Source organism: Terrapene carolina, unplaced genomic scaffold, assembly GCF_002925995.2.
Source record: "Terrapene carolina triunguis isolate 2854851 unplaced genomic scaffold, T_m_triunguis-2.0 Scaffold68, whole genome shotgun sequence".
NCBI lineage: Eukaryota > Metazoa > Chordata > Testudines > Emydidae > Terrapene > Terrapene triunguis.
The window spans coordinates 50,567,659-50,589,017 of record NW_020664419.1 but is presented as its reverse complement, the minus strand read 5'-3'; the positions used below and the strand labels follow the sequence as shown (position 1 = coordinate 50,589,017).

At 39.3% G+C, this 21,359-nt stretch overlaps 1 protein-coding gene across 1 annotated transcript in view; it reads left to right on the top strand.

Annotated features, from left to right (window-relative positions):
* NELL2 (neural EGFL like 2) overlaps window positions 1-21,359 on the top strand; it is a 230,977-nt gene that overhangs the window by 30,761 nt on the left and 178,857 nt on the right. The window contains exon 3 of the mRNA XM_026648958.1: window positions 3,926-4,076. Coding sequence (XP_026504743.1) covers window positions 3,926-4,076 — 151 coding nt within the window. The remainder of the gene's footprint in view (window positions 1-3,925; window positions 4,077-21,359) is intronic.

The following is a 21,359-nucleotide window of genomic DNA, read 5'->3' as shown; positions in this document are numbered from 1 at the left end:
AAAACTGTGTGCAGCATAAATCTCCTATGTAAATTACATGACATCACAAATTATTAATCTGGATTACACCAGAGAGTTCATTCTTCTATGGTTTTCAATGGACAGTGGTTTTCAAACTTTTTCGTTTGCAGATCCCTAAACATTTTTGAATGGAGATACGGACCCTTTTGGAGATCTTAGACATAGTCTGTGGACATCCAGGGGTCTGTGGACTATGGGTTGAAAACCACTGCTCTAAGACATTTGGGGATTGTGAACATGTCTGAAAAGATGCAAATAATAAGGGGTTTTCATTAATTCATAAAAATGTACTTGTCATGTTGAATAAATGTTGGTACACAGTTAATTTTGATACCTGACAAAGTAATCTATCAAGTACTGACTTTCACATTTTAAGGGTAATCTAAATAAAAGATTTGCCTTATTCTATTAGAGCACTGGTCCAATTGGGTCCAATATCCTGACTCTCTTAGGAGCACTATGAAAACTCCACTGGCCAATTTTGCTATATTGTCCATGGAATGGCAGTCCTTGACCCCTGCATTACCAAGCCTACACTGTGTTTTGTGAGACTTCATTACTTATATATTACTTCCAAAAGAACAGGCACTTTCTCCAGTGTAATCAGCACAAACAGACCTGCCCGGAGTAATGGTGTTTGGTGACCAGGAGACTGGCAGTTTCATATTCTGGGAGTTAAATTTGATTTTTGTCACTTTAACATGTTGGGATTCAGAGTGTCCTAATAAGGTCAAAAAGTGTGCAATAGCACAAAGGTCCAGCGGAGAATTCCTTTGCCTGTATTTGAGATTCAAGTATAAAGCTGTGATGAAAGCCTATAGAGGCTGGGTGTAACTCTTGTTCAGTAATGTGCCTGAATCATGTTTTGCAAATATAAGGAGGCCAGAAACTGACTCACACTAGAGTCCCTTTGCCCTACTCAGGCAGCACACACAGGAGTGGTACCTCTGCCTTAAATAGGCAACTGAGGATTCCCCCACTGGTTGGCATAGAGCTGTTTATATGTGCTCTGTGCCTTACCCTCCCAACATAGGTTGCACATCCAGGGTGGAAGGGCATGTGGTCAGAGCATGGGAGCAGGCAGTTACACTCAATGCCCATGGTTTGTTTATTTACAAAAGGCCTGATCATCTGGAGCAATGGGTGTGTGCAGCTTCATGTGGGGAGGCAATCAGTTGTGTGTATAAATGTGCACATATAACACTTGGAGTTTTGGTCTCAAAATACGTTTCCCCATCCATAATAAATTCTCTCCTAATGTGCACATTATATTGATTTCACCAATATTTTTCTTTCTTTTAATAAAAGTTTTGTTTTTTTGAAATGTCAACTGTATAGACTATTCTCCCCTCCCTGTATGAAGTATTTATGTGTATAATGCCAATTTACACTAATAGATTTTACTAGTTATTGTGCATCCAAACATCCCGATGCAACAATAGACCACAGTGCAACCCCTGTCTAAAACAGAGCAATACGGGAAGGCCTGGAACACTGTCAGTCAACCATAGTTAATATTGGACTGCACAAGCATCATACTAGGATTTGCATGTTGTTCTATACCTTATTATTATATACAAAAATATCAATTCAGATTTAGAGTGACTGATCATACTTCCATTGAAGTTAATAGCAAAATTTCCAGTGAGCAGAACCAGGCCCATAAACCTTGCAGGAAGTCTATAGAAGTGCTAGAGACAAGAGACAAGCAACATTACTACAGTTGGTTTAATAAATTAAATTTAGATACCAAAGAAAATTTCCATCCACTCCAGGTTAATAGAACAATTTTTCTCTGGTCTGAACTCACTCAGGTCTTGCTTGCTTCTGCCACCCACACTGAGTTGCAGCTTACTCCACTACTTTGAGACTTCTTGTAAGCTTTTCAGGTCAGAGATTCTTGTTTATTATTTGTATTGCCTAGGAACTCCAGTCGTGGACCAGGATCCCATTGTGCTCGGCATTAGAGAAACACAGAACAAAATGTGTCTGTATGGCGTGTGGCACTAAATAGGCCCCGGTCCTGATTGGAATATATTTGCAATGTTAATGCTAAAATAATGGACCCCTAAGCATAAAAACCACTGGCCTGACTGTCAGAGCTTCTGAGAACTCACAACTGCCATTAACTGCAGATAGGGTGGTGGATGCTTTCCCCTTCTGAAAACTCTCACTGCTTGTATTTTTCTGCATCTTGATAGATGATTCTGTTGGTTTAACCTTAGGCTGGGGGTTTGTTTTTAGTTCTTAAGTCTTATCCTGCATTTCTTGTGTACCCTCCACTCCCAGTGCATTCAGTAGGAATTTTGTGTGCATTAAGAATTCGTGATAGTGGATGGAGAAAATTTCCCATGTGTGTCTTTCCTTTTCCCCAATCTATCTGTTGGAAATAAATTGTTTATATTGCTAGAAACTGTTAATGCAGTTAAACCATCTTGTAGCATGCAAACCTATGTCACTCCATTTTGCTAGTGTCCCATGGCTAAAAATGAACATTTTGATGTAATTTCATTTGAGTTGCTTCATAATTTATTAATAGTTTCATTAAAATACCATGGATGTCTGCTACATACAGGGTGTTATATAAGCCACAATAGAAAAGACAAGAAATCATAAAAAAGGCATTTTAAAGGAAACTTTCTGTCTCTTGGATCCACCATGTTAAAGAAAAACGGACCAAATTTTAGCCCTGGTGTAAAAACCTGGATACGTTTGTCTCAGATTTCTGTGGGTTATAAATTTCTGCATCTCCTCTATCCACATTTACAAAATATTTATTTTCAAACTAATAAACATGTTTGCTTAGGGATGCAGAGTACAACTTTTATAGGTACCTCTTAAAGCTTAAAAACATGTTTCCAGAATAATGAGGTAAGCTTGTTGTAAGCTTCCAGTATTGCCAACTGAAAAGTCAGTATTTACATTCCAGTTGGTCGTCTACTGCTGATGTCATTGCATTAGTGCTGGTTGGTCAAAACACAAAGACAGGAAGCTTATGAATTGATTTAGATTTGACATGGTTGATTGCACACGCTGATGAATTTATTCTTTATATAAAATACATATCTTAAATATTTCCCTAGTATAATGCATTATACATGAAAAACCTGGGAATTGTTTCCTCATTTTGATCGTGTGACATCTTGGCTCTGTGGGACTCAAAGTTGGGATCTTTGTACTCTGCTAACATTATGTGCAAATTAGAATGAAGATCTACTCCACACTGTACAGTTGTTGTTTGTGTTTGGATTCTTAACAATTTCATTTTTACAGTTAGTCTCTGGCAAGCATACACTCACATGTGTGTGCACATCAGCAAAATGCCCAACACTAATTTTGGTGATCTTTACAAATTTTATATTGAAAGGTTTCGAAAATTCTGTTTTAATCCATTGATAGTAAACCTTTTAAATTGAGTAAACCTTCTGCAAAGAGCTGCTTTTTTTAAACAAAATTAATTGTCCTGTGATACCATGCAAGCTCATTTTTGTAGAAGCCATAAGATCAGGGTTCAGGTCTCACAAGACAGCTTAGGCTCATATCCAGTGTCAACACTTTTTTGTGGTAAAGTGCAGGAGAGCTGCATTGTTAGAGGCGCCGTACTTTGGATGAGATATTAAAGGAACCATCTGTCCATCTATGGAGAAGTAAAAGAGCCTAGGGTACTGTCTTAAAAAGACCAGGGGATAGCACTTGTGTCCTAGAAAATGTATCCTCTTTCATTAAAACAGGCTCTGCTGTCCAGAGCTGTGTGTAAGCTATTATTGACCATAATATGATGGCTGTTCTTGCCCATTTGTCACTGTACTACTAATATGTAACTCATTATTTTGTAAGCTCTGTGGATTTAGAGTGCTATTTAAAACCAGAGTCTATTCTCAATGATTTTCTGTTTCTTTTTTAGATACTTCAAGAAATGTAAAAGCATCCCCAGAGACAGCTGAAGTCTTTTTCCAGAAGTTAAGAAATAAATATGAATTCACAGTTTTGGTGACTCTAAAACAAGCCAATTTAAATTCAGGTGTTATTCTTTCTATTCATCATTTAGATCATAGGTAAGTACTGCCACCTATATTTCCTGTATTATTCATATACTACTAAATACAAATACATGCCTTAATTAAATCAGAAAAATAAGCTCAAGAAAACGACGGTAAGATTTGCTGTGCAGAAGATCACTTTCAAGCAGCTATAGTGTAAGGGAACACGCACTATGCAAATTAATAGATATTCACAAATCTAAATCTGCCAACAGAATGTGGAACAACTGTCACTCTTTAAATGTCTCCTGCTGCTAAGGGCATAAAAAGCCATTTCACTGTTGTTGGTCATAACATTATGTGCCAGATACCCAGATGGTGTAAATAAGCATTGCTCCATTGTAGTCAATAGAGCTATACCAATTTATACCAGCTCTGGATCTGGCCCTATAACTGTAACATTTAACTAGCTGGCTCATAAGTTTCTAAAGACAGTAAAAATTTCCTGTTGGTTTTGGACATACACCTATAAAAACTGGCACAGTAGTTTGTAAAGAACACCTTTTAGGTTTGAAAGACATGAAGCATTTGAGGTTTAATTCTTTCTGATAGTATAATCACTGTTTGAGATACAGAAGGGATATTCTCTATATTTTCTGTAGCAGCTATAGCTACTGAAGCTAGCCAACCTCTGGTTCTATGAAAGGGTAAGAAGGAATTTTAAAAACCTGCAATTTTTTCCTGAATAAATTAGTCATCACCCGGCAACAGATGTTCTCTCCCTCCAGTGTGTGTAGACCATTAATTTTTTTTCTGATATATTACTGTAATACTTCCCTACTTGATAGTTGTGCTATTAAATGAAACAGTCCTATATATATGATTGTAAAGAGGCTGATTATAAAGGAAACTCTTTCATAATAGGATTACTGTTACTGGAAAACTGGTATATTACTAAATACAAGGGATCAGATTTCAATATCATAAGGGCAATTCTCCTTCCCCTTCTTTTCAAACAGTCCCAAAACTTGGAACTAATTTGAGGTTTACATTTTTTTTTATTAACTACCCGTCTCCCCCATTGTAGCAGGACCAGCTGTCTCCTGAGTGCTTCCTCATGGTCTGGGGTGGCTCTGTGGTGCCCTGCCTTAATTTTCCCTCTCAGGTAACCCAAGGACTGTATGCTAGGCTCTTTTGCTTCAATAATATGCCTCCTGTTCTCTCTCCCAACCCTTCCATTTTATTACCTCCTCAAATATCATGTCCATCATTGTTTGCAAAATTTCTCTGGATAGCAATCATGTCTTATGTTTGTTTCAGGAGGTGCCTAGCACACATTTGGATAATTAAATAATAACTATAATGAAAAGGATGTGTTAGTTCATCTAGGCCAATGAAGGATAATAACGTTATAAATAACAGTCAGCACGGATTTGTCAAGAACAAATTGTGTCAAACAAACCTGAAAGCTTTCTTTGACAGGGTAACAAGCCTTGTGGATAAGGGGAAGCAGTAGATGTGATATATCTTGACTTTAGTCAGGCTTTTGATACTGTCTCACTTGACCTTCTTATAAACAAACTAGGGAAATACAACCTAGATGGAGCTACTATAAGGTGGGTGCATAACTGGTTGGAAAATGGTTTCCAGAGAGTAGTTATCAGTGGTTCACAGACAAGCTGGAAGGGCATATCAAGTGCGGTCTCTCAGGGATCTGTTCTGGGTCCAGTTCTGTTCAATATCTTCTTCAATGATTTAGATAATGGCACAGAGAGTAAACTTATAAAGTTTGCGGACAATACTAAGTTGGGAGGGGTTGCAAGTGTTTTGGAGGACAGAATTAAAATTCAAAATGATGTGGACAAACTGGAGAAATGGTCTGAAGTAAATCGGATGAAATTCAATAAGGACAAATGCAAATTACACCACTTAAGAAGGAACAATCAGTTGCACACATACAAAATGGGAAATGACTGTCTAGGAAGGAGTACTGCAGAAAGGGATCTGGGGGTCATAGTGGATCACAAGCTAAATATGAGTCAACAGTGTAACACTTGCAAAAGTTGGACATTAGGAAAAACTTCTAACTGTCAGGGTGGTTAAGCACTGGAATAAATTGCCCAAGGAGGTTGTGGAATTTCCATCATTGGATATTTTTAAGAGCAGGTTAGACAAACACCAGTCAGGGATAGTCTAGATAATACTTAGTCCTGCCATGAGTGCAGGGGACTGGACTAGATGACCTCTCGAGGTCCCTTCCAGTCCTATGATTCTATGATTCTACGATTGTTCCATACATTATATCTTCAATTGCTTTGTCCAGTCTAGTTTTAAATATTTCACCACTTCCCTTGGGAGAATATTCTACAGCCTAATAGATCTTGCTGTCAGGAAGCTATAACGATGGATTCTTAAATGATGGGACCTAATTCAATGGCCACTAAAGTTAATGGGAGTCTTTCCTTTGACTGCAATGAGCATAGGATTGGGCTCAGCACAAATATAAACAAGTAGAATTTGTGAACATAAAATTGGATGTTTGCTAAAGCTTATAATATATATTTTCTTGTTCACAATATTAGGAAGTAAAAATATTGTCAATGCATCTTAGTGATATTTGCCTTGTTTAATTATGCTAAAGTGAGGAATGACTTAATTTAGTATTGATGAAATTGAGATTAAGGCTAGCACCTTTAAATCTCATTAAATATCTTTTATGGTTTTGATTTTTCTTATGGATGACAATAAAGATAATTGAATGTATGAGTTAAAAGGAAACATTTATTCTTGATAAATGTAGATTACTGCTTCTTCACTATCAGATTTTATTTTCTCTTTGCAGCCCCCTCCTCCTTGTACAGAAACTTGTCTTTAACAGGCCATAAGTTCTTAAACAATTTTTAGCGAACGCTCTCGGTCATAAAAACGTTCACAGTTGGAAGAAGAAGTAACCATGTAAGACGTGATTCTCCACTCCACTAGCTTTACATTGCAGATTATGATTACGATTATTAATTATTGGTTATATTATTGTAGTGCCTAGGAGTCAAAGTCACGGACCAGGACTCTATTGTGCTAGGTGCTGTAAAAAGATGGTTATTGAAGTCAAAAGAATTAAACTGGCATCAAACCAGGGCAGAGGAGAATCAGTCTCAGACGGTCTTCATTTATTTACAAAATTCTGTACCATCACTCACCTCTTTGCAGAGATCAGAGTAGAACATCTGCAGGCTGGCAAGGGAGAATGGAGTTGGAGATGGCCAAGGGAAATAATTAGTTAATCAACATAAGTGGCTTTGTCCATTTTTTTTAATTTATACAACAATTCAATTTTTTAACAAACTTTTGCCTTTCATTGAGATGGCAAATGAAAAGAGAATGTGAAGGAATAGAGAAAGGCACGTTTTCTGTATTAATAATTTAGGAAAGATGTTTAGATATCTTTTCTAAACATAAACCACACTAACACACATAGGTCCAGATCCTCAGCTGGGGTAAATCAGTGTAGCCACAGTGACATTACTAGAGATATACTGATTTACACCAGCTATGGATCTGCCCCAATTGTTTATTACCATTTGATTTTATGATTTATTTTTTCTTTAGACATTTTAGATGGTTTCCTTGATTTATTCCATCATATCCAGTCCAGTGTTGTTTTCAACTCTTTCTTTTCTCTTTTGCCAGTACTATTTTGAAGGGCACCACTTCTTAGGACTTCTAGAGTGGGTCCAGTCCTGCAAGATTCTGCATACTTCCTGAGATGCTGACTGCTCTCATCTAGTATTGAACACTATGGAAACTAAGGGCACTCAGCACCAGACAGGATCATTCCCACTGTGACCACACTTTTGGACCTCCATCCTGCATTTGGATTCATGTGGATGAACCCTTAAGCCTGTACAATCCCATAGATATCAGGGGGGCTTCATACAGACACAAGCAGAGGCCTGTGTGGATCTTAATGCAGGATCAGAGACATGGATACTTGATGTAGCTGTCCTTTGTGGCTGTCGCCATGTCAGGTTCTAATCACAGCTTTCAGAGGAATGTATTAGGCATATGGTCATCTTCTGTTGTTTTTTCAGCTAAAGGGAATGACACGCTTTCATTTTTCTTTTAGCTGGCAATTGAAGTTCTCAGTGTTTAAATTTCTTCCTTCCTTCCCCTTCTATGGTGACTATGCTTTGTCTGATATTTTCTACTTTCAAATTGGTTTAAGCTGATTTAAAAGGGGAAGTATCTAAAAATATCTGTTAGCTGTTACTTTCTAATCTCCCTACTTGCACCCATGATTAGTCCTTTTTTCCCACTGACCTGAAATGACTGGAGAGTTCAGAAAATGGCAATCTTGGATGCAGTTCAGAGGTGGTACTTTAGGAAAAAAGCTATTTTAGTGTCAGTAAATCAGAATTTCAGAACTATAATCATATAGCTGAGTTCCAGGCAGCTAAATACCTGTCTTTGTGAACATTCATGTACTGTTATAGGTATCTGAGACATTTCAGTTACAAATGCTGCCTTTAACTGAGGAAATAATCTGGACTGTACATGCGCTGCTGAAAATTGATTTTATTTTACAATAAGACTAAATATTTTGAATGATGTGACCAAAGTTGTTGTCATCTTCGTTCACGTAGCAGCTTGAAAAGCAACATTAAAGGTTGACATCCAAGCTTGTAATTCACGCTATGGTTTCTGGTGACGTGGAATGAATCAAGGCTGTTCCTCCAGAGAAGGATCTTAGAGGGCCAGCGGTTCACTAGATGTTCCATGATTTGGATGTCTTCTCCACATTCACATATTGGCCTACTCTTCATTTTCCACTTGTGTAGTATGTAATTGCAACACCCATATTAGGTTCTGATGCCATTCGCTGTGATCCAGATGTTAAGTGCCATGGTGAACCTGGGTGGTTGGTCTGTGGGATCCATAATCAGGTCTTGATTCTTGACCCTGTTGTTTCCCCAGAGCCTCCACCACTTGTCTTTTAGTGATAGTCCAAAGGTGTTGAGAGCCTTGGTTAGTAACCAAAAGGAGTTCTAAATTAAAGTGGCATCTTGGGGGGTGGGGGTTGGAGATTGTCATAGATGGGCAAGTCTGGGTTTATTATCATACAGTTGTATTCTTGTATTATTGCTGCTTCTCTTTGGAGGGGATGGAGGTAAGAGTTCTCATAGCAGCATTCAACTGCATGTTAAAAAGTTTCATATGTACACTACCTACCCTTGTCAGTACACAATATTAAGCTGTTGAGAATATGAGCGCCGAGGTGACTGCCAACAATGGGTGAGCAGCTGATCCTGACTAGTTTGTGGATTATTTTGTTCCTAGCCTTTATCTTGGCAGCGGTCTTTGTCAGATATTGGTGGTATGTGAGGCTGTGAGCCAGAACCACCCAAAAATCTTTCAGGAAATCCTCATGCTTGAGTTTGATGTCACAGTAAGTGACACTGAGGTATTTCTTTGCATGGTGGTTGCTCAGGTGAAATGTGAAGACAACTATTTTTTGAAGTTTTAGTCAGTTTCCGTAACCAGTAGTACTCCACCAGTTTTGTCAGATCTGTGAGAATGCATCCCACTTGGATGAAAGTGTTTGCTTGGATGGTGAGCACAAGATCATCTGCATATCCAAATTTCCATGACTGGGCCAATGGCATGTCATTGATATAACTATTAAAGAGTCCTAAGATAGATCCCTGTAGGAGCCAGTTGTTATGTAAACGAGGTCTGCTGGTTTGTTCCATTAGATGTACACATCTTGTACACGTGAAGGTTGCCATCTTCCTCCCCTGAGCCAAGTGATCCCTTAAATCTGAGTCCAAGAGAATACAGGCACTGTTAAATTTGATTGCTGAGCTCTTGCTGTCTGCCTCTGCTGTCTGCCTCTTCACCTGACTTTTTAATTCATCTTTCAGCTTCTTCCTGATGAATGAATCAGCAATTTGATAATTTTAATCAGTGGCAGGATTCTATTATAGGTTAGGTCCCAATGCTCCATCATAGATTTTCATTTAATTGGCCACAATGAGAAGGTGTAATAAGCCTTTTCCTCACTTTATGGGTATATGGACAAATGCTACAAATGTATTCATTTATCTCGTTTCTGCATATTGAAGGCCTTAATGGATAGAATCATTTGATTTTAGTTTAATCATTCTTTTCTTCATTTAACGTTTTTAATACCATGAGATGAAGCACTAAAATCAGTGGAATAGCGAAGCCAGGCATTCCCCAAGCTTCAGTATATATCTCTGCCAATGTATTTCGTTCCTGCCTTAAACAACTTCTGTTTTCACAGTTGTTGGCCTCTCCAGACTGTATACTGCCACATGTACTGAATTGTGCCATTATATGTAGTGTTTTTAGACCTGTTTCAGTGTCCACCAGGGAATTGTCCGAGACCACGAAAGTGATTTCACCTGTGGATTAATCCATATTTGGACACAGGTTGCCAGAGGTGAACCCAGAGCATTAAGACAGAGACTCCAGCCAGTAGGGGCAGAAGCAGCCAAAAAAGGGACTGCTGCAGTTTTGACTGGACTTTCTCTGTCCTGCACTGTGATTGGCTGTTTGCTCCAACCATCTCTCTCTTCCCCTTCCTCACACTTTCTTCACCTCAGCTCCATTTCACACCTGCCCCTCTGATCCTCCCCTCCCCTGCCTTGTTCTGCTCTTCCCATTCTCTACATTTTTCTTTCCGCTTAACCTATCCTGTCCAAAGTAAACCTACTCCCCCAAAACCATGGAACTCACATGACATTTGCTACTATTGTGTTGTTTGTGCTGCTTGTGTGTTATATCTCTTCCCCGACCCTGTGTCTGTCTTGTCTAATTAGATTGTACGTTCTTTGGGGCAGGGCCTGTCTGTGATGCAGTGTTTTGTATGGTGTGTAGTACAATAGGGTTGGTCTTTAGATACTACGATAATAAATATGATTAATAATAAAATAATTAAGTCACTGTATCATTTAGCCCTCTGTAACATGGTTCAAGAACTAAAGGTTCCTTGTTTTTCCAGTGTGATACTGCCTATATTTCTAAATCACATTGTGTAGTGTCTTTTCTTCTGCTATCACAGAGACATTGGCTTCCATTGAAAGAGAAAAGCTCTCAAGATTCAACATTCGCATCATCTTTGGGTGCTGTGTTTTTCTTTGTTTTTATTCAGTACACTAATAGGTTCAAGGGTAGGCGCTGAATAAGCAATAACTTAGGCTCGTTCTTAGAATATTAAAGCCATTTGTTAGTTACCCCATGCCAACAAGGACCAGTTCATTTCTGTTCTCCAAAACAATCTATGTTACTAGCCTTTGGCATATTGGTATTCTTTGCTAAAATACAGGAATGTTGTATTGTACCATAATTATTTTGTCAGTAAATCTCAATTGCTGTCTATGTGCTGTAAGTGTGAAGCCTTCAAACTGTTGCGTTCAAAAGCTATCTGTTGCTTTTGCATTGGTTTCACCTAGAAATTTAGAATCCGACTGGGGCCAACCTAGTTTTCTTTTTGATTGGGTTTGTATATCTCTTCAAAAGGTGTCTTAAAAGGATAATTTCTTTGCTTTTTTCATTCATACTGATTCTTATTTTTGTAGTGCTGAAGAAGTTCCTATGAGCAAAAAAATTTCTACTATGGACACTGTCAGTTTGGATGAGTTCCTTCTTCTACCCATTAATGAATGAGCCCCTTGTTTTTCTTGGTTTCTGAGATTATTGTCTATGCTTAAATCTTTTAATCATGTTTGCATCCATGGTTGGGTGGAAATGTTTTTAAGTCAGTTGAAAGATTCTTGGTTTATATTCTGTTTATCAAGTTAGGAGTGACCTTATCCTTTAACCGCTGGTTGTAAAGGATGTTATTAAATTGACTGATGACCTGTCACTATTGCCTATTTTCCTTTGCAGTCTAACCTTCAGTTAGTTTATACTTCTTGACAATGGAAAAAACAAATTTTGACAACAGGATGTAAATTATTCTAGGTGTTGAATGCAACCACATTATAAACACCTTCCTAGCAACTTCAGTTTAATTGACTGGGACAGACCCTCTGTTGATGTAAATTGGGATAGTTCTGTCTAAGCCAATGGAGATATGTTGATTTATATCATCTGAGAATCTGTCCCGCAGTGTTCATATGAGGCCAAATCCTTTAGTCCTTATTCATTCCTTAAAATCAAGCAAAACTACCTTGACTTTAATGGGAGGGTTTGCCTGAATAAGAGTTGAAAGATTTATCCCATGTTGTCTGGAACTCTGAGAAATTTTACACATGATGTAGGATGGTTACAGTGAGAGTTTTGGTAGCTTTCACTATTCCTTTACGGTCAGTTAGAAAATACTGCTGTAAACATACAAAATTTGTGTGTCACAGGGCAACAGGAAGGAGAATGTCAGAGGGCAATTTGTATGCAGTGTTGTTGTAACCATGTTGGTCCAAGGATATTAGAGAGACAAGGTGGGTGAGGTAATATCTTTTATTGGACCAACTTCTGTTGGTGAGACAGACAAGCTTTCAAGCTATAAAGAGCTCTTCTTCAGGACTGGGAAAGGTACTCAGAGTGTCAGAGCTAAATACAAGATTGAACAGATAGTTTAGCATAAGTAGTCAGCACATATTTTAAAGGACCATTCAAAGACCACCCCTATAGTCATAGGAAAAGAAGGGGAGTTAGTGATTTACATGTGTTATAATAAACCATAAATCCAGTGTCTTTATTAAGACCATGATTTTTAGTGTCTAGCAAAGTTATGAATTTAAGCTCCTAGGTTCATCTTTTGAAAGTGTTGTGCAGATTTCCTTTGAGGATGAGAATTGATAGGACAGATATAGAGTGATTGCTTTGTGAAAAGTTTTCACTCACCGGTGATATGTGATTTTATCTTTTATCATTTTCCTGTGTGAGTTCATGGGAGAGTGTAGTGATTGGTCTCACCCACATAGTTGTTGTTGGGGCATTTAGTGCACTGGATGAGGTCATGTGGAGGCATGTGTAGGACCCATGTATCTTGAAAGGTGTGTTGTGGGGGGTGCTGATCATTGTAGGAGTGGAGATATGTCTGCAGGGTTTGCATCTGTTGTTCTGGCAGGGTCTGGTGCAGCTTTGAGTTGGTGTGTCCTGGTCTGTGGAGAGCTTGCTTCTGATGATGAGCTTGGAGAGGTTGGGGGGTTGTTTGAAGGCCAGAAGAGGGGATTTGGGAAAGATTTCTTTCAGGATGGGGTCCCCATCAAATATGGGTTGTAATTGTTTGATGGTACCCCATATGGGTTCCAGTGTGGGGTGGTAGATGACAACTAGGGTGTGCAGCTGGAGAAGGTTTTATTTCTGTATTGAAGCAGCTTCTCACTGGTGGTCCGTTCTATGATGCAATCAACTTCTCTGGTGGAGTGTCCTTGTTTGGCAAGGCAGTTTTGTGTGTGGTAAGGTATATATCCCAGATTTTCTCTTCAGAGCATATTCTGTGGTATCTGATTGCCTGGCTGTAGATAACAGATTTCTTGGTGTGTTTTGGGGTGGTTACTGGTTCTATGAAGGTAGGTGTGGTGATCCGTGGGTTTCTTGTGTATATAGTTGTCTGTAGGGTTCAATTGCTGACGCTGATCATAGTATCCAGGAAGTTGATGCTAGTGTGGGAGTGTTTCAGAGAGATTTTAATGGTGGTGATGGTGGAGGTTGAAATTGTGGTGAAAATCTATTATGTTTAAGTTGTCTGTCCAGAAGATGAAAATATCATCAATGTATCTCAGGTATATCATTGGTTTTGTGGCACATTTGTCCAAAAATTCTTCTTTAAGGTGGCCCATGAAGTTGATATATTGGGGAGCCATCCTAGTACCCATGGCTGTTCCCATGGTTTGCACAAAATGTTTGTTGTTGAATGCAAAATTTGTTATGGGTGAGGATGAAATGGATGAGTCTGGCGCTGTGTTTGGGATGGATATCTGAGGGTTGTCCAGTGTCTTGTAACTATTTGAGGCAGGCAGTTATGCTGTCGTTGTGAGGGATGTTGGTGTATAGGAAGGTGACAAGGATGGTGTTCTGCACAAGGAGGTGAAATCCATGGTGGCAAGGATGGTGTTCTGTACAAGAAATGTTAATGTTTAAGTTTCTGGAGGAAATCTGTTGTGTCCTGGAGGAAACTGGCCCTTTGTATGGTGAGTGGTTTGAGGATCATTTCTTTGAGTCCCGATATTCCTTCAGCAAGAGTGCCGTGGTCAGATAAGATGGGCCTGCCTGGGTTCCCTTGTCTGTGTGTCTTGGGAAGTATGTAGATGATCCCTGGAGTGAGTTCATGGGGGATGAGTTTGTAGAGTTTCTCTTGGAGTTATTTGCGGAAGGATTTCATGATATCCTTACATTCCTGGGTAAATTGTGGTGTTGAGTCTTCTTTGTGTTCTTTATAGTAGATGATGTTGGAGAGTTGTCAGTTGGCCTCATTTAAGTAGTCACCACAGTTGATAACTACAATAGTGCCCCCTTTGTCTGCTGATTTGATCACTGTCTGCTCATTAGATTTCAGGAACTGTATAGCTGTCCTCTCGGTGGTGGAGAGATTGTGGTGGATATGATGTTTGTTAAGGATTTTACAGTCCATCAATGTAATGATCCAGAATGTGGTTTCATCTGCTATGTGGTGTCCAATCTGATTATTCTTTTTTCTTATGACTGTTGGTGTGGTAATTTGGCTTTTTACTTACCCTAATCTCTGTCTCACAATGGGGAAATTTTGGCATGGGAAGGCCGTCGCAGAGAGTAGAAGAGTTTATATTTGTTGTACATTTTTTTCTACTTTAAAAAAAAATTGATATGATAAATGTAATCGTTCTCTTCCCTTCACCCTATAATTTTGGAAGGCAAGACAGGGTAGATGGCTTTAGGAAGGAAACATTTGAGCCAGTGGGACTGCAATAGTAAAAATACACAGTGAGGAAAAACATCTTGGTAAATGGGGGTGGGTGGGGAGGAATGAGAAGAAAAGGACTGAAACACTCAAAGGTCCCTCAGTCTTCAAGGTCCCTGGATAAAAATGCCATAAACAAGGGATAGGTGCAGAAAATGAATTGATCGTCATTCCTCCCATTGCACTTGCATTAGGTGCTATGAAATTATCCATTAAAATGAAGGCTATTATTATATTCTTCTCTGTCTTGCTAAACTGTCAGTCATTTCTTCTCTGTAAGTAATTTCTTCCCTGGATAGTGCTCTAGGCAGGACAGGGAAAAGGGCAAAGCCATTGAATCGAAGTGACATTGTAGTGAGAGATGAGTACATGGACTTTAATGAGATATTACTTATATACTTGGCATTTAGAATTTAGACTATGAGGATGTTTTGATTATATGCATTATCTGTTTTAGGGGAGGGGGCAGGTGAGAGAAGCCCATATTTAATCCTTCATAACACTTAAAGTGCCAGCTACTAATTGGAAAATAGGGTTTGTCATCCTGAATGCCTCATTATCATGCCACATGTATCATCATGGAATACAATGAACTGATGTACTTAGCCAACTGTGCAGTGCTGAATGTGGTGGTGTGGATTCCTTCTAGAACCTCACAAGCAACCTATGCCTGGAAGAATAAGATTTGCTTACTCTTATCATTACCTTAATTTGCATAATAACAGATCTCAATAGTTACAATCCCACCCATTTCAAAACCTAGCTTGAATATTTCAATAATGTAGATCAGTATTTCAGTTTATTTATTCTATACTTACTGCCTTTCCTTTCATTGAGTATTCTCCTTTTCTTCATATTACAGGACAGAGTCAAAAGGGTAAATTGATTGATTTTAACTATACATTATGTATGTATATGAATAACTCAGGGAAATCTCTGGTATGAATCTATGCACGATAGACTTAATTATTTTCAATGGGGCTAGAACTCAGGAATTTTAGGCTTTCAAAATATTTGTCTAAAGTGTTTTGAGCTAAAGTAGAATTTTTATTAACTGTCTGTAATCATAGTATAGCTATTATCCTTTATGGGTCAGCTGCTAGAGGGTGCCAGAGTCTCCCCACCTCTGATGCACTCATATCCCACTTCTATTGATGTAAATGGCAAAATGTCTATTGACTTTTATAGAGGAGCAGGACTCGTCTTTGTCAGTAAATAACATGCTCCTAACAACTTTAAAAAACCCTCATCCCCAGCATTTTCCCTTTTCCAGAATATCTAATCCTAGTTTTTAAATATCTTTAAGTCTCACCATAACTCTAACCATCTCCATTTCCCTTCTCTGAATCTTTTCAATCTCCTTTATAATATCATAAGATAAGGTGACCTCCGATGGACACAGTTAGCCAGAGTGGAGAGACCTAGTGTAAGACTGAGTATTATTATAATATTTCCCCCATTTTAAATCTCCCATTTTAAAATGCATCCAAGTCGGCTGTTGGCTTTTATAACTTCCACCATACACTCAGCTTCCAGTGGTGGTAAGTCTTCCCAGAGGAATACTTGCCACTGAAAGCTTCCTGCTAGGGCCTGGTACCACCTAATGAGTTTTTCCCAAAAAGCCACAATCCCACAATTGAGACAGAAGACCGTGCGTTTTAATAAACCATTGTGGTTTAGAGGGAAAGTGAAGGCAGCTGTAAATATATACACAACAAATGGAAGAAAGGGGAAGTTGATAGTAATGAATATAAATCAGAAGTTAGTAATTGTAGAATTGTAGAAAATTGATAAGGGAAGCCAAGAGATACAAGTGGAAATCTACAGCCAGCAGAATTAAGAACAATAAGCAGGAATTTTTAAAACGTATTAGTAACAAAAAGAATTCTAACAATGGTATTGGTCCATTACTAGATGGAAATGGTAGAATTATCAATAATAATGCAGAAAAGACAGAAATGTTCAATAAATATTTCTGTTCCATATTTTGGGGGGAAACAGATGATATAGTCTCATCATATGGCAACGATAAACCTCTTTTCATTCTCTGGAGGACATTAAACAGAAGCTACTAAATTTAGACATTTTAAAATCAGCAGGTCCAGAAAACTTCCATCCAAGCGGTTTAAAAGAGCTGGCTGAGGAGCTTTCTGGACCGTTAATGTTGATTTTTCAGTACATCTTGGAGCACTGTGGAAGTTCCAGAAGACTGGAAGTAAGCTAATGTTGTGCCAATTTTTAAAATGGGTAAATGGGATGACGTGGGCAATTATAGGCCTGTCAGACTGACAATGATCTCAGGCAAGATAATGCAGCAGATAATGTGGGCCTTGATTAATAAAGAATTAAAGGAGGGTAATCTAATTAATGCAAATAATTGCAGGTTTATGCAAAATAGATCCTGTCAAATTAACTTGATATCTTTCTTGATGAGATTACAAGTCTGGTTGATAAAGGTAATAGTGTTGATGTAATATACTTAGACTTCTGTAAGGTATTTGACTTGGTACCGCACAACATTTTGATTAAAAAAAACTAGAAAGTTATAAAATTAACATGGCACACACTAAAACTTATAGGGCTAACTTATAGGTCTCAAAATGTAATTGTAAATGGGGAATGTCATCAATGGGTGTTTCCAGTGGGGTCCTGCATGGATCAGTTCTTGGTTCTATGCTGTTTAATATTTTTATCAGTGATCTGAAGAAAACATAAAATCATCACTGAGAAAGTTTGCAGAAGTCACAAACATCTGAGAAGTAGTAAATAATGAAGAGGACAGGTGAGGTCATCGATTCAAAGCGATGTAAATGCATTTTAATATGTCAAAATATAAATCTATACATATAGGACCAAAGAATGTAGGCCACACTTACAGAATACGGGACTTGCTCCTGGGAAGCAGTGACTCTGAAAAAGATTTGGGGGTTGTGGTGGATAATCAGAACATGACTTCCCATTGAGCTGCAGATGCGCCATCAGAGACCCTTCTGTGTTTGCAGTGGAGACTGAACAGAACATGCCTTTTGCAAAGCTTGCTGCTTCATGGTCACAGGAGCACAGCCTGATTTTGGTAACTCTCTAGTGTGAGGCCAGCAAAACTGGACTTTATTAAGAGTACCAGCAGTGATCATGCATACTAGCAAATAGTGAAAATGCTGGCAGCTATGCAAATGTACTGGACTGGTAACCAGTGCAGGGAGCAGATTAAGCGGTTCAAGGGTGAGTATTGGAAAACCCAAGATCAGGTATCTCACCAAAATCATGCCTATTTTATGAGAAATTTGACTGGGTGCTGGTCACTGGCATGGAGCCAACAGTGGTGCATGATGACCTGGTCAGCCAGGATGGTGACCTACTGGCCCCAGAATCCAGGACGGGACTGATGGGAGCCAGTAGCAGGCACTGAGTCTGGACAGTTAAGTCACTCTGTTGCTGAAAGTGGTTCCAGAACAGGATTTGGAGCAGCAGCACATTCTGGATCCATACTCAGAGGAGCTGATGCACTCCCCTGAGGAACAGCTTGCTGTGGAGCCTGCAGCAGACACAGATGGGAGAGAAGCTGCCCCGAAAGTCAATAAGTGTCTGGCTCCATTTTGATGTGTATTAATATAGTAATGGGAGGGATTTCTGCTCTGTGAACCAATGCAAAAGTTATGAGAAGCCCAGCTAGCAGGGTGTATCCATTAATGATGGATTGTATTCTTCTCCACCACCACCACAAAAAGGCGACCGGGCTATGCAAACAGTAAAGATCACCTTTAAAGTGTTTTTTTAGTGGAAAGGGTCAGATTTCTGCTAGGGCCATTCCTGTCTCTTACAAGTAATAACCTTACATTGCCATGCCTGTAAGTATGCTGCTGTGTAACCATTCTATGGTCTATTGAGCCATCTGCAAACAATGAACTCTGTGTGTGTGTTTGGGGAAGTGTGTTCCATTCCCAAATTTAGTCCATTTCAGTTAGAGGTAGTCCACGCAATCCATAGGTGACAAAATCCAGGCAGAGGAGGCCTGGATTTACTTCAAGTCAAGGTTGCAGAAACTATCAGAAGCCTGCATTCCAAGAAAGGGGAAAAAACTCATAGGCAGGAGTTGTAGACCAAGCTGGATGAGCAAGCGTCTCAGAGAGGTGATTAAGAAAAAGCAGAAAGCCTACAAGGAGTGGAAGATGGTGGGGGATCAGCAAGGAAAGCTACCTTATTGACGTCAGAACATGTAGGGATAAAGTGAGAAAGGCCAAAAGCCATGTCGAGTTGGACCTTGCAAAGAGAATTAAAACCAATCGTAAAGGTTCTATAGCCATATAAATAAGAAGAAAACAAAGAAAGAAGAAGTGGGGCCTCTAAACACTGAGGATGGAGTGGAGGTTAAGGATAATTTAGGCATGGCCCAATATCTAAACACATACTTTGCCTCAGTCTTTAATGAGGCTAATGAGGAGCTTAGGGATAATGGTAGGATGACAAATGGGAATGAGGATATGGAGGTAGATATTACCACATCCGAGGTAGAAGCCAAACTCAAACAGCTTAATGGGACTAAATCGGGGCACCTAGATAAACTTCATCCAAGAATATTAAAGGAACTGGCACATGAAATTGCAAGCCCATTAGCAAGAATTTTTAATGAATCTGTAAACTCAGGGGTTGTACCGTATGACTGGAGAATTACTAACATAGTTCTTATTTTTAAGAAAGGAAAAAAAAGTGATCCAGGTAACTACAGGCCTGTTAGTTTGACATCTGTAGTATGCAGGGTCTTGGAAAAAATTTTGAAGGAGAAAGTAGTTAAGGACGTTGAGGTCAATGGTAATTGGGACAAAATACAACATGGTTTTACAAAAGGTAGATCATGCCAAACCAACCTGATCTCCTTCTTTGAGAAGGTAACAGATTTTTTAGACAAAGGAAACACAGTGGATCTAATTTACCTCAATTTCAGTAAGGCATTTGATATGGTTCCACATGGGGAATTATTAGCTAAATTGGAAAAGATGGGGATCAATATGAAAATTGAAAGGTGGATAAAGAACTGGTTAAAGGGGAGACTACAATGGGTCATACTGAAAGGTGAACTGTCAGGCTGGAAGGAGGTTACTAGTGGAGTTCCTCAGGGATCTGTTTTGGGACCAATCTTATTTAATCTTTTTATTACTGACCTTGGCACAAAAAGTGGGAATGTGCTAATAAAGTTTGCGGATGACACGAAGTTGGGAGGTATTGCCAATACAGAGAGGGACTGGGATATCCTACAGGAAGATCTGGATGACCTTGTAAACTGGAGTAATAGTAATAGGATGAAATTTAATAGTGAAAAGTGCGAGGTCATGCATTTAGGGATTAATAACAAGAATTTTTGTTATAAACTGGGGACGCATCACTTGGAAGTAACAGAGGAGGAGAAGGACCTCGGAGTATTGGTTGATCACAGGATGACTATGAGCCACCAATGTGATATGGCTGTGAAAAAAGCTAATACGGTCTTGGGATGCATCAGGCGAGGTATTTCCAGTAGTGATAAGGAGGTGTTAGTACTGTTATACAAGGCACTGGTGAGACCTCATCTGGAATATTGTGTGCAGTTCTGGTCTCCCGATGAATTCAAACTGGAACAGGTACAGAGAAGGGCTACTAGAATGATCTGAGGAATGGAAAACTTGTCTTATGAAAGGAGACTCAAAGAGCTTGGCTTGTTTAGCCTAACCAAAAGAAGGCTGAGGGGAGATATGATTGCTCTCTATAAATATATCAGAGGGATAAATATCAGGGAGGGAGAGGAATTATTTAAGCTCAGTACCAATGTGGACACAAGATCAAATGGATATAAACTGGCCATCAGGAAGTTTAGACTTGAAATTAGACGAAGGTTTTTAACCATCAGAGGAGTGAAGTTCTGGAATAGCCTTCCAAGGGGAGCAGTGGAGGCAAAAGACATATCTGGCTTCAAGACTAAGCTTGATAAGTTTATGGAGGGGATGGTATGGTGGGATAGCCTAATTCTGGCAATTAATTGATCTTTGACTATTAGCGGTAAATATGCCCAATGGCCTGTGATGGGACACTAGATAGGGTGGGATCTGAGTTACTACAGAGAATTCTTTCCTGGGTGTGTATTTGGTGAGTCTTGCCCACATGCTCAGGGGTTAGCTGATCGCCATATTTAGGGTTGGGAAGGAATTTTCCTCCAGGGCAGATTGGCAGAGGCCCTGGGTTTTTTTTGCCTTCCTCTGCAGCGTGGGGCACGGGTCACTTGCTGGAGGATTCTCTGCACCTTTAAGTCTTTAAACCACAAGCTGAGGACTTCAATAGCTCAGACATAGGTCAGGGGTTTGTTACAGGCAGTAGCGTAGCTAGCGGGGTGCAGGGGAAGCAGCCGCTTCCCCTCACCCCTTTTCCCAAAAGCGGCGCTTTTCCAAAGGCGGCCGCCGGCTGGAGGAGCAAGGGGGGGCGCAGGC